The 14389-nt window shown below is 42.0% G+C and overlaps 1 protein-coding gene across 4 annotated transcripts in view; it reads right to left on the bottom strand.

Moving 5' to 3' along the window:
• The window catches only part of FAM186B (family with sequence similarity 186 member B), a 26115-nt gene extending 11726 nt beyond the window's left edge, over positions 1-14389 (bottom strand). The window contains exons 1-2 of one of the 4 annotated variants that reach the window (XM_061416204.1): positions 4374-4609; positions 2855-3071 (exon numbers count right to left, since the gene is read on the bottom strand). In XM_061416204.1, coding sequence (XP_061272188.1) covers positions 2855-3071; positions 4374-4469 — 313 coding nt within the window. In that variant the 5' untranslated portion in view covers positions 4470-4609. Of the gene's footprint in view, positions 1-2845; positions 3072-4373; positions 4610-13684 lie in introns of those variants that run through there. The other 3 variants (XM_061416205.1, XM_061416203.1, XM_061416206.1) reach the window with 3 other exon arrangements.

Below are 14389 nucleotides of genomic sequence, written 5' to 3'. Positions count from 1 at the left end.
CAAAACAAATAATCTGATTAAAAATGGACAAAGGGGACTTCCCTGGTAGTCCAGTGATTAAAAATCCACCCTGCAAAATGCAGGTTCAATCTCTGGTCAGGGAACTAAGATCCCACAGGCCTCAGAACAACTAAGCCCAAAAGCCCCAACTATGGAGCCTGCATAACACAGCAAAGATCCCTATGCAGTCAAATAAATAAATAAACATTTAAACATTAAAAAATTGACAAAGGATATGAATAAACATTTTTCTAAAGAAGATATACAAATAGCCAACGAGTATATGAAAAGGTGTTTAACATCACTAATCATCAGTTCAGATCAGTCGCTCAGTCGTGTCCGACTCTTTGCGACCCCATGAATCTCAGCACGCCAGGCCTCCCTGTCCATCACCAACTCCCAGAGTTCACTCAGACTCACGTCCATCGAGTCAGTGATGCCATCCAGCCATCTCATCCTCTGTCGTCCCCTTCTCCTCCTGCCCCCAATCCCTCCCAGCATCAGAGTCTTTTCCAATGAGTCAACTCTTTGCATGAGGTGGCCAAAGTACTGGAGTTTCAGCTTTAGCATCATTCCCTCCAAAGAAATCCCAGGACTGATCTCCTTCAGAATGGACTGGTTGGATCTCCTTGCAGTCCAAGGGACTCTCAAGAGTCTTCTCCAACACCAATCATCAGGGAAAAGCAAATCAAAGTCACAATGAGATATTACCTCAGACCTGTTAGGATGGCAATTATGTAAAAGATACGAGATAACAAGTATTGGTGAGGACAGGAAGAAAAGGGGCCCTTGTGCACTGTTTATGGGAGTGTAACTTGGTATAACCATTTTGGAAAACAGTATGGAGGTTCCTCAAAAAATTTAAAATCGAATTACCATATAATCCAGCAATCCTACTTCTGGGTATATAACCATAGGAAACAAAATCACTGTCTCCAAGAGATATCTGCATGCGCATGTTCAGTGAAGCCCATGTTACAAGAGTCAAGGTATGGAAGCAACCTAAGTGTCAGTCAATGGATGAACGGATAATGAAAATGTATATATAAAGAAATACAGATAGTCCCCAACTTCTGACTTTTTGACTTTACAATGTGAAAGTGATATGCATTCAGTAGAAATCTTTGAATTTTTATCTTTTCCCATGCTAGCCATAAATGGTATGATACTCCTATGATGCTGGCACTAACAGCAAACTGCAGCTCTAAGTAGCCACACAATCACAGGAGTAAACAGCAAATACACTCGCAACCATCTGTATGCATACGGTCATCCTGTTTTTCACTTTCAGTATAGTCTTCAATAAATTATGTGAAATATCCAACACTTTATTATAAAATAGGCTTTGTGTTAGGTGATAAGCTAACGGAAGTGTTCTGAATAGGATAGGCTAGGCTAACCTGTTTGGTCGGTTAAAGTGAAAGTGCTAGTCACTCAATTGTGTCCAACTCTTTGGGACCCCGTGGACTGTAGCCTACCAGGCTGCTCTGTCCGTGGAATTCTCCAGGCAAGAATACTGGAGTGGGTAGCCATTCCCTTCTCCAGGGGATCTTCCCGACCCAGGGATGGAACCCAGGTCTCCTGTGTTGCAGGCAGATTCTTTACCATCTGAGCCACTAGGGAAGGTTAGGTGTATTAGGTACATTTTTGATTTATGGTATTATAACTTAGGATAGGGTTATTGGGATGTACACCCATCATAAGCTAAGGAAGATCTATATTATTAAGTCACAACAGAGAAGGAAATCCTGCCACTCGTGACAATATGGATGGACCTTGAGGGTATTACACTAAATGAAATAAATCAGACAGGGAAATGGAAACAAAAAAATGCTGAGCTGACAGAAACAGAGAGTAAACTGGTGGTTATCAGAGGCTAAGAAGTGAGAGAAATGGGGAGATGTTGGTTAAAGGTACAAACTTTCAATTATAAGATGAATAAGTTCTGGGGATCTAATATACAGCATGGCGACTACAGTTAACGCTGTATTGTATACAGGCACATCTTGTTTAATGGCATTTTGTTTTATTGCTCTTTGCAAATATTGCATTTTTTAAAAACTGAAGCTTTGTGGAAACCCTGCATGGTCAGATGATGGTTAGCATTTTTTAGCAATAAAGTATTGTCAATTAAGGTATGCACATTGTTTGCTTAGATATAATACTATTATACACTTAATAGACTACAGTATAATAAAAACATAACTTTTATATGCACTGGGAAACCAAAAAATTCTTATGATTCACTTTATTGTGATATTTACTTTATTGTGGTGGTCTGGAACTAAACCTTCAATATCCAAATCTGAAATTTGCTAAGAGAGAAGATCTTAAATGCTCTTACCATACACACAAAAAAAGGGAAGCTGTGAGATGATGTGTTATTGCGATAATCATTTCACTGCATACATATACATATAAAATAATCACATGTACACTTAACATTTATACAATGTTGTTTGTCAATTATATCTCAGTAAAGCTGGAAAAAGAAAACAGTGAGTTTGCATTTAGTTTCTGTCTCGCTAAAAAATGAGATATAATAATGAACCCATGACTTAGGCTTCATCACACAAGCATCTAATGTCACAATCTGTTATGTTTTGGACAATGACACATTTGTCTCTCTAGGGAGTAGAGGTGACGTGCTATGTCATGAGTGGGTGATGTTTTCACTGGCGAGGCACTACGATGTGTCTTTTGCTCCTTCTGCACCCACCACCCTGCCCTTGCTCCCATCAAAGGCTGGCCTAGGGTGGGGAAAGAAGGAGGTTGAGTGAGCTGGAACCAGAGTCACTAGGGGAAGGAACCCACCCTTAGGACTGCACCCCCCCTGCAAACTCACCCCAGTCACCTAGCCAGTGAAGAATTTCATACAAGTTCTTCTCTTTAGTCTTAGCATCTTCGGAGAAGGAGGATATTTTCTCCAGCAAGATGAATCTGTTCTTGCCCTTCTGCTGTGGCTGGGGAGGTTTCGCCTTTTTTTTAAAATCATATCCTAATTCTTCCTGGAAGCGGTTGATGACACAGTTGACATTGTCCAAGATTTCTGAGAGCTGGGAAGAAATATTCTACACGGGAAGCAGTAGATTGTAGTGTTTAGGAATGTAAACTCTGGCACCAGATGCCATGTCCCAGTTATGTGATCTTAAACAAGGCAGTTAAACCTCTCGGGGCCTCAGTTTTCTTATTTGTAAAGTGGGGATCATTATAATAACTATCTCACAGAGTTTTAATAAAGATTATATGAGCCAGTATTTGTAAAGCACTTAGGTCAGCACCTGGCACAGAAAGTAAGTGTTAGCTTTAATTACTCTCATTTCAATTATTAAGACCAGGTCAGGGAGAGAATACAAAAAATCCACAGTGAACATTTCTTCAGAATTTCAGAATTTGCAGGGACTTCTGGACATCTCTCCTCACAAGGATCCAGAGGCAACAGACTAGAAAAATGAGGCCCCAAGAAACCCAAGGATCAGAAAAGTGAAAGTGAAAGTCGCTCAGGTGTGTCTGATTCTTTGTGAGCCCATGGACTATACAGTTCATGGAATTCTCCAGGCAAGAATACTGGAGTGGGTAGCCTTTCCCTTCTCCAGGGGATCTTCCCCACCCAGGGATCGTACCTGGGTCTCCTACATTGCAGGCGGATTCTTTACCAGCTGAGCCACAAGGGAAGCAAGGATCAGAGATTCCCATTTAAAAATGAGAGTTTCTAGGGCTCAGCTTGGGGAGATTCTGATAGGTTGCCAAGAACAGACCTGAAATCATGAACTCTGGGCCCCTTCTGCCCTGGTATGGAGAAAGCAATGGCAACCCACTCCAGTACTCTTGCCTGGAAAATCCCATGGACGGAGGAGCCTGGTAGGCTGCAGTCCATGGGGTCGCTAAGAGTCGGACACGACTGAGTGACTTCACTTTACTTTTCACTTTCATGCATTGGAGAAGAAAATGGCAACCTACTCCAGTATTATTGCCTGGAGAATCTCAGGGACGGGGAGCCTGGTGGGCTGCCGTCTATGGGGTCGCACAGAGTCGGACATGACTGAAGTGACTTAGCAGCAGCATCTGCCCTGGTAGGACCCACCACCATGGTCTCAGGGCCATCCTAGGGCTTCCCTTGGGCTGTCCTCTTCCTGGACCCATCGCTGGCCTCGGTGGGGGGACGGGGAGCGAGATTTGATTCCAGATCACCCTCCAGAGGCCAATCTATAGGAGGTGAATATTTTGCACTAAGCTATCCATAAACCCAGCTTGCTGAGGATCCTGAGGCCCCACAGGGGCCCAGAGCTGGAATCTTGCCCAAATCTGGCATCAGTCCCTGGCCTCCCCATCAGACCCCAACAGAAAGGTGACATTTTCATCTCAGGGGTTACCTCCTGAGCCCGAGTTAGCTGGGCAGCCTCAATCCTTGAGATGATGGCTTTCACTGACGCAGGGGTCACCAACTGTGGGGGTTTATCTTTCTCCATCTTGGATCACTCTGTCAGTCACAAAGACTTCCTGTGCCTCTGGTGCAGGGGCCTGCCTGAACACACAGTGTTGGCTGCTTGGGGGTTAAGGACTCCAGGGCAGCTCCTGACCCCTCTTCCTAGCTGCAGCTCCCTGTAACTGCCAGGTGACAGGTTCCAACTGACCTTCTTTCTTCCAATGACATCATCAGGTTGACTGGAAGAATGACTTCCTGTCATCTATCTGCTTGATTATCTAGCTTTTTATCCATATCCATCACCTAATATATATTAACTTGGCCTACTGCTTTTTAAAAAATCATTAAATGCTATGCTCCCAAACTAATATTAATGGCTAAAAGTAGTAAAAAAAAATTAGAAAAAGTTATTTTCCCAAAGAAGTTTTTTAAAAAAATTACAACCAACCAATAACTAATGGGAATACATTTCAATTTACACCAAGAGTCAGGGCTTAATCAATACTTTCACTAAAGATAATCATCATTACCAGAGGCCTTTTTAAAACAAATGATTAAAATGGACATTGTTTCATGCCCAGGACTAGAACTTTGCCTGGTATATAATAGGCACTTAATAAACATTTGTTGAATTAATGAATATGTAAGAAAAATACATATATGTGCAAATTATTCTTCCATGCTTCCGGGCTTCCCCAGTGGTTCAGACTGTAAAGCGTCTGCCTTCAATGCAGGAGATCTGGGTTCGATCCCTGGGTTGGGAGGATCCCCTGGAGAAGGACATGGCAACCCACTCCAGTACTCTTGCCTGGAAAATCCCAAGGACGGAGGAGCCTGGTAGGCTACAGTCCTTGGGGTCGCAAAGAGTCGGATACGACTGGGTGACTTCACTTCACTTCATTCTTCCATGCTACTGAAACATTTAACAGATAAGGAATTAAACATTGTAAGTTCAGTTCTCAGCCGTGCGATAGCCACTTAAAAACATGTCACCTGACATCCACCCGTCTTTTACATACTATCATTCATTCACTATGGGCTTCTCCTATGGCTCAAGCTTATTCAAAGTTAATTCTTTCATTGTCTCACTCCTGCAATGAACACTTATTGGTAACATTTAATGTTTCAGGCATGAAGCTAGGTGCTAGAAATACAGAAGAGTGAGACCTAGTTCTGCCTTTGAGGTACTCACATCCTGCTTTATGGATTCCTATCCATACATCTGGCACTGGATTCCTTTAATCCCTTGTGATTTCAGAGCATGTTGTAGTTTACAAATAACTTATTCATCCTTACAAACATGTTTGAGAGCCAGCTGAGGCTCAGAGTTATGAGATTTATCTAAAGTTACAGGGCTAGCAAGTACAGAATCAGGACTTCAACCTGCTTTTTTGATTCCCCGTCTGGGGTCCCTTCCTCTTTTTTCCTTTCTCTCCCTCTCTACTTTTTCTTTCTCTTGAAGATGATCATGCTACTGCTGCTACTGCTAAGTCACTTCAGTCGTGTCTGACTCTGTGCGACCCCATAGACGGCAGCCCACCAGACTACCCTGTCCCTCGGATTCTCCAGGCAAGAATACTGGAGTGGGTTGCCATTTCCTTCTCCAATGCATGAAAGTGAAAAGTGAAAGTGAAGTCGCTCAGTCATGTCCGACTCTTCGAGACCCCATGGACTGCAGCCTACCAGGCTCCTCCGCCCATGGGATTTTCCAGGCAAGAGTACTGGAGTGGGGTGCCATTAAATAGATGATCTAAATAAGCTAATTAAAAGATAGATTATAAGATTCAATTAAGAAAAACCCAAGACTCAAACTATGTTCTGTCTACAGGAAACACACTTTAAATAAAAAGACACACATTGGTTAAAAGATGGAAAGAAAGAAACTATGCCAATACTAGTCAAAAGAAAGCTAGAGTGACTACATCAATTTCAGATTTTATTTTATTTTTTACTTTTTGGCCACATGGCACAGCATGTGGGATCTTATTTCCCTGACCAGGGATTAAACTAGCACCTGCTACATTGGAAACTTGGACCGCCAGGGAAGTCCCAATTTCAGATTTTAGAACAAGAAAGATTAGCAAAGTTAAAAAGGGAGGTGTCCTTTTTAAACCCATAAACTCCATGATAGAGGTGTCAACTAATAAGTGATGTAATCCTATATATATTTGAACCTAATAACAGCTTCAAAATACATGAAGCAAAAAACTTACAGAAGTGAAAGGAGAAATGGATAAATCCACAATTTCTGTTAGAGACTTCAACGCTTTTCTTTCAGCAACTGGAAAAAGTAGAGAAAAAAAAAAGCAAGGATACAGAAGTTTTCAAAAATACTGTCAACCAACTTGACTCAATTGACATTTATAGGACACACCACCAAACAACAGCAGGATGCCTTATTTCCAAATGCATATGGAATAATAATCTGGACCATAAAACAAATATCAACAAGCTTAAGATTAGAATCATACAAAATCTGTTCTCAGATCACAATGGAATTAAACCATAAGCCAATAATTAAGAGGTATGTGGGAAAATTCCCAAATGTTTGCAAATTAAACAACATACTTCTATACAACTCATGAATCAAAGAAGAAATGACAAGGAGAACTATGAAGTATTTTGAACTGAGTGAAAATGAAAAATTGACATATTAAAATTTATAGGATGCTGCTAAAGTAGTGCTTCGAGTAAGAAACTAGATAAGTAATTACAGAGAAACTGAAGCAGAAGGGAATCGTATGGATAAGAGTAAATAAATAAAACAAACAAACAAAGATAGAGAAAATCAGTGCAATCACCCAAATTTGGTTCTTTGAAAAGATTAATAAATTGATAAAGCTCTATCCAGCTTTCATCAGGGGGGAAAAAAGACACAATTTACCAACATCAGGAATAATAAAGGGGACATCACTACAGACTCTATAGTGGGAAATAATGAGAGTATTATGAAAAAACTTTATGCCAATAAACTTGATAAATTAGATGAAATAGACAAATTCCTTGAAGGATACAACCTATTAAAGCTCAATAAGAAAGCAAAACCCTGAAAAACCCTGTATCTACTAAAGAAATTGTAATTAAAAACCTTTCCCTTAAGGAAGACTCCAGCCCCAGATAACTTCATTGGTAAATTTTGCCGAAGATTTAAGGAAAACATAATACAATTCTATATACACTATTTGAGAAAGTTGAACAGTAATGGAATACTTCTCAAATCATTTTATGCAGTTAGCATTGTCTTGCTACAAAAAACAAGACAGAATATTATAAAAGCACAGACCTGATATAGACATAAAAGAAAAGAAAATAGAAGCCCTTGACAGGAAAAAAATTATTTGTAAAACATGTATTTGATAAAGGACTTGTATTCAGAATATATAAAGAACCACTATGACTCAATTACAAAAAGGAAAACAATCCAGTTGTTAAATGGGTAGAAGATGTGAATAGACACATCACTGAAGATATTCACGGGCTTCCCTGGTGGTCCAGTGGTTAAGAATTCGCCTGCCAATGCAGAGGATACGGTCTGATCCCTGGTCTAGGAAGATCCCACAGACCAAGGGGTAACTAAGCCTGTGGCCACAACTACTGAGCCTGTGCTCCAGAGCCCGGGAACCACAACTGCTGAAGTCCACACAGAGAGAAGCCATCCCCAGTGAGAAGCCCGCACCACAGCCGAGTAGTCCCCCTCTTGCTGCATGTAGCACAAGACCCAGCACAGCCAAAAATACATAAATAAATCTTAAAAAAAGAGAAGGTTCTCAAAAGGTAAGTAGGCAATAAAAAGATTCTCAACATCATTAGTCATTAGGGAAATACACATAAAATCACAACTTGTTAGCCACAATAAAAAGCGTGAACACACCAAGTGTTGAGGAGGATGTTGGCATGTGAAATCCTCGTTTATTACAGGTGAGCATGTAAAAAGGTATGGCCACTTTAGAAAGCTGTTTGGCAGTTTAAAAAAAAAATTAAATATCTATTCCATACAATGCAGCAAGCCCATTTCTAAGTATTCACCCAAGAGAAATTAAAACATATCCATACAAAGACCTATACACAAATATTCATAAACAGCTCTATTTGTTATAGCTCAAAACTATAAACAATCTAAATGTCCATCAACTGGTAAATGGATAAACAATGAAATGTACCACTCTGTATTTTTAAAAAAGAATGAACTACTGATACATGCAACAACATGGATAATCTCAAAAGCTTCATACCAAGCGAAAGAAGGGCAGACACAAACTACTACAAACTATACACTCCACTTTTATGAAATTCTAGAAATGTAAAACTGCTGTGACAGAAAGGAGGTTAGTTGATGCCAGGAGCCAGATGAGGGAGATTCAACTGACTGCAAAATGGAACAAAGAAGGTCTCTGAGGGAAGGAACTGTTTTATGTCATGATTAATTCACTGCACCCTACACTTCAAATTGGTGAACTTTATTATGGGTAAACTATACGTCAATAAAGCTGATTTTAAAAAAAATTATTTATTTATTTGGCTGTACTGGGTCTTAGTTGCTGTGTGTGGGCTCTAGTTCCCTAATAAGTGAAGTCGCTCAGTCGTGTCCGACTCTTTGCAACCCCATGGACTGTAGCCTACCAGGCTCCTCCCTCCATGGGACTCTCCAGGCAAGAGTACTGGAGTGGGGTGCCATTGCCTTCTCCAGGGTTCCCTAATAACTAGGGATCAAACCCAGGCCCCTTGCTTTGGCAGTGCAGAGTCTTAGCCATTGGACCACAAAGGAAATCCCAAAGCAGACTTTTATATACTTTTTTAAACTTTAAAAATCATTTATTTTTGACTGCTCTGGGTCTTTGTTGCCACACACAGCCTTTTTCTAGTTGCAGTGCACGGGCTTCTCATTGCAATGGCTTCTCGTGTTGCGGAGCATAGGCTCTACAGGGTGTAGGCTCAGTAGAGGCTTCAGAGACGTCTCCCAAACTGATTTTTAAAAATGTAATGTTCTATAATGTTCAAGGCTGTGGAGGGATTGTGGGCAGACAGCACAAAGGACTGGAAGTTAGTCAGGAGGGTATAAGGAAAGAACTCTTTCTCTTTGCTCAGGTGGCAAGTCTTCCCTATTTCACTCCCTTTACCATTGAGGCTGGGACGCTCCCTCCTCCAAGCCCCTCTCCCATGCAGGCCAATAGCAGAACCTTCACCACAGTTCAAGGGTCACACTAGTTGATCACCAGCTCAAAAGAGATGTTTGCAAACATTTAAAAAAGCAGCTGGGGACTTTCCTAGTGGCTCAGTGGTTAAGAATCCGCCTGCCAATGCAGGAGACACCGGTTCGATCCCTGGTCCGGGAAGATCCTACGTGCCAAGGAGCAACAAAGCCCGCGCGCCACAACTACTGAGCTTGTGCTCTACAGCCTGGGAGCCGCAACTATTGAAGCCCACACGCCCTAGAGGCCCTACTCTGCAACAAGAGAAGCCACTGCAATGAGAAGCCTGTGCACCACAATTAGAGAGTAGTTCCCGTTTGCCACAACTAGAGAAAAGCCTGCATAGCAATGAAGACTCAGAACAGTCAAAAGAAATAAAAATAAGTACATAAAATTATAAAAAAAAACCCAGCCAACCCCCTTCTGCAAGCAAAGCCTTTTGTAGAACTTCACTATCTAAAACAGACACAAGCAATGTCTTATTAGAACACATTTGTAAGTTCAACTTCCTATCTCTGTTATAAAATCATTCAATGTCAACTAGCCTGTTTTGACAAAACCAAAAATTTGAAATGTAGGACATCTGAATGTTCATATTTTTAAACTACTGTTTTACAAATAGTTAAAAGATATTTAAAGTTTCTGGGTAAAAATGGTAGATTGAACACATGTATCTAATTTTGCTCTACTAAAAATACACTAAAACTATAGCAAAGGGATTTGTTTTTTAGGGCATAAATGCACAAAGACAGGAAAACAGGAGAGGAGACAAGAGTGAAATACTTTAGGAAGCTAGATGAGTGGTTTCTGACAGAACAGAGAAGGATGAATCCTTGGACTGTAGTGTGGCAACCATATGGCAAATGGAATTGGTTGTGCCAGACTGCTGACCACCCCGAAAAGGCAGGCCTAAAGATGGGACTCCAGAGGTTCCCCGCAGTGAAGTTCTTAGAGACAAGTCCACTCACGTACCTGAGCCCACAGAGCACAACTGCTTCTAACTGGGATTTTGGTAACCCATCCTTAATGTGAGCAGACAACAAAGGATTATAAAAGCAAAGAATATACATGAAAGAAACCAGAATCACAGGAAAAGAAATTTAGAGAAAACAGCAATTATGTGAAAGAAGAAAATTTAAACAAAAGGATCATTAATAGTGTCAGAGATGTGTGCACGTGCTCAGTGGCGTCTGACTCTTTGAGACTTTGTGGACTGTCGGCCACTGGGCTCCTCTGTCCATGGGATTTCCCAGGCAAGAACATTGGGGTGGGTTGCGATTTCCTTTTCCATCTGAATTATAGGAGTTACAAAAAAGAAATGAGAGAAAATGGCAGGGAGGAAATCACAAATGGGTGCGTCAAGACTACTTCCCAGGGGACTGCCCTGGTGGTCCATGGCTAAGATTCCATGCTCCCAATGCAGGGAGCCTAGGTTCGATCCCTGGTTGGGGAACTAGATCCCACGAGCCACATCTAAGAGTCTGCATGCCATAACTAAAGATCCCTTGTGCTACAACTAAGATGTAGTACAGTCAAATAAATAAATAAAATTTTAAGAAACATTATTTCCCAGAAGTCATTGAGTGCCCAGCACTACAAATAGCCTCTCCCAGACATATCACTGTCATTTCAGAAAACTGAAGACAAGGAGAAGTTCAGAGGGAGGGGGAAAGTCACTAATGAAGGATAAGGAATTAAAAGACTTTGGACATCTCAAGAGCAGTGATGGAAGCCAGAAAGTAATATCACAATGCCATCATAATTTCAAAGAAATTCAGGCCCAGCCAAACAATAGAGCAAGTGTCAGAATAGAATAATGGTAATGTCAAATGTGCAGTTTCCAAATAATTTACCTTCTCCTTTCTGGGGAAGCTTCTAGAAGATGGTCTCCTCAAGAGGGTATAAGTTAAAAAAGAGAAAGATATAGAAAATGGCAAATAAAAGACCTAACAAAGGAGAGAGGGAAAGAAAATGCCTAGAAGGATGAGAAAGGAGATGCTAGGTGAAGCAAGGGGGTGGGAGGATAAACATATTGGAGCAGGTCAGAAGGCTCCAGATGTCATCAAGAAGATGAAATTGATAGGATATCTCCTGTATCTACACATTCTGAGAAGAGATTTAGGCAACTGCGGGAAGATTCTGAGGCAGATTTTGTGATAAACACATAGAAAACTAAACAAATGAAAAAACAAGATAATTACTAATTCCAGGAAACATAAAAAGTGCAGGAAAGGAAGAGTAATCAAAGTTTTTTACAAGGCTCAGTTGTGAATAGCATATGTAGTCACAGCATCGTAAGAACTGAAAATTCAACGAACAAAAATCATCAAATTTATTTTGGCAGATAGGAGATAAGAAGAAGGTATGAGCAGTGGGGAGAGAGGAAGGGGAAAGAGTTAAATCCTCAATCCTGCCCCTATTATTTGTGGGGCCTTCGACAAGGCCCCACAAGATTACAGATGGAGACTCACACACTACATATCTTAATGTTACAAACTAAGACAACACACTGTTAAAGAAAATACCTTCCAAGCTCCTAACTTAACAAATATACTTTCCTAAGGACCTACCTAAAAGGCCAGGCTCTAAATTACAATTTTGGGAATCCTGAGTTCTACAGTAGAAAATAGCAGCCCCTAGCCTCTGACTCTTGCCTGACCCCCTTCCTTTCTGCCCTTGCCTCTGTCCTGCAATGAGAGAGCCTCGCATAAGGTCCTGTGGACATCCCAGCTTGTGCTCATTCCTCTTGCTTGAATAGCTGTTCCCTGGCTACCCCTCAGTCCTAGGAATGCCCACATTATCAGCACGGTCTCCCTGGGGAGGAAAGACCCAAGGAAGAAGCTGGTGCAGGCCCAGGAAGCAAGCTGGGCAGGGAATCCCAGGGTTCCAGGTATTCAGAATATCATCTATTAGAGGGTAAGTGGGCTTTGGGTCTGGAGGAGGGCATGGCAACTCACTCCAGTATTCTTGCCTGGAGAATCACTTGGACAGAGGAGCCTGGCAGGCTACAGTCCATAGGGTTGCACAGAGTTGGACACCACTGAAGCGACTTAGCATGCAAGAACGGGCTTTGGGTAGGCACATTCCCTTGGGTGCCTCACTCTGAAGGGAAGGATACAGCTGGAGGAGGGTCAAAACTATGAAGATAAATGCCAAAAGAAACAGTTTAAAAGAGCTGAATATGGCTGAAGAGGTAGAGATGATGGAGGAAGGGCTCTGCTGTGTCTATGTATTCTTAAAAAGTATCTCATTTAAAAAAACACTGTAAAAATAAAATATGATTAATAAAAGTTTATGGAGCCCCTGAACCATTGTGTTATGCCTAGAGGTCTCAATAACAACGTTTGAAAGCAACAGGACTAGACCCTCTTTGAGCCCATCTAGTATTACAATGCGGAGAAGGCAATGGCACCCCACTCCAGTACTCTTGCCTGGAAAATCCCATGGACGGAGGAGCCTGGAAGGCTGCAGTCCATGGGGTCCTGAGGGTCGGACACGACTGAGCGACTTCACTTTCACTTTTCACTTTCATGCATTGGAGAAGGAAATGGCAACCCACTCCAGTGTTCTTGCCTGGAGAATCCCAGGGATGGGGGAGCCTGGTGGGCTGCCGTCTATGGGGTCACACAGAGTTGGACACGACTGAAGCGACTTAGCAGCAGCAGCATTACAATGAAAACCACATGGTTTGCGAATTCCCTGGTGGTCCAGTGGTTAGGGTCGTCCCTTCCACTACAGCCGGCAGAGGTTCCAACCCTGGCTCAGGAACTAAGATCCCCACAAGCTGTATGCTGCCAAAAAAACACTCCCAAACCAACTCCCTCCAAATGAAGTTTCTCTCTGCAGTGGCCTTAAGAATGACTCTCTCTTCCTTTCCGCCTGTTTGTCACCTTTAGAACTTCTACTTCCTATTGGTTGTTTTCCTATCTCTCACCGGCTAGGCTCTCAGCTTCCGGCAATCGGACGCAGGTGAGAGTTCTTTGTATCTTCAAGATCTAGCACTGTACCAAGCACAGAGCACAGGCTCAGCTAAGTGTGAATAAATAAAGAAAAAAGGAAATACCTTTACCTGGGCTTTGGAGGGAAGATGTTCCACCTTTCTGCACCCGAATGCCTGGAGCTCTGTAAGTTACTAGCCCTGAGACGTTGAACAGTCATTAAATAGCTTTAGGCTATAATTCCTTTCGGAGAAGGCAGTGGCACCCACTCTAGTACTCTTGCCTGGAAAATCCAGGAGAAGCCTGGTGGGCTGCAGTCCATGGGGTCGCTAAGAGTCGGACACGACTGAGCGACTTCACTTTCACTTTTCACTTTCATGCACTGGAGAAGGAAATAGCAACCCACTCCAGTATTCTTGCCTGAAGAATCCCAGGGACGGGGAAGCCTGGTGGGCAGCCGTCTATGGGGTCGCACAGAGTCGGACGCGACTGAAGCGACTTAGCAGCAGCAGCAGCAGCATAGTTCCTTTATCTGTGCAACATAATATCTATCTCACATCTTTATTCCTAAAATGAATTGGGCTCCTCACCTCACTATTTCACCACTTGGTGGGAGCCAGTCTCAAATGAAGCAACACTGGAGTCACGTGAGAAACACGTGTACAACGCACGAGGGCAGGGATTTACGGAGATCTGTTCACTTTTATTTTTTCCACTGCTATTTGCCCAGTGTCTGCACACTTCCTGGCACATTAACAGGTGTTCAAAATAAATAGCTGTTGAATGAGTGAATTAAAGTGCTAAAAATAACTATGCATTGAACAAAAAACGCTTTG

Source organism: Bos javanicus, chromosome 5, assembly GCF_032452875.1.
Source record: "Bos javanicus breed banteng chromosome 5, ARS-OSU_banteng_1.0, whole genome shotgun sequence".
In the NCBI taxonomy this organism is placed as follows: Eukaryota; Metazoa; Chordata; class Mammalia; order Artiodactyla; family Bovidae; genus Bos; species Bos javanicus.
This window is presented reverse-complemented; position numbering and strand designations above follow the sequence as displayed.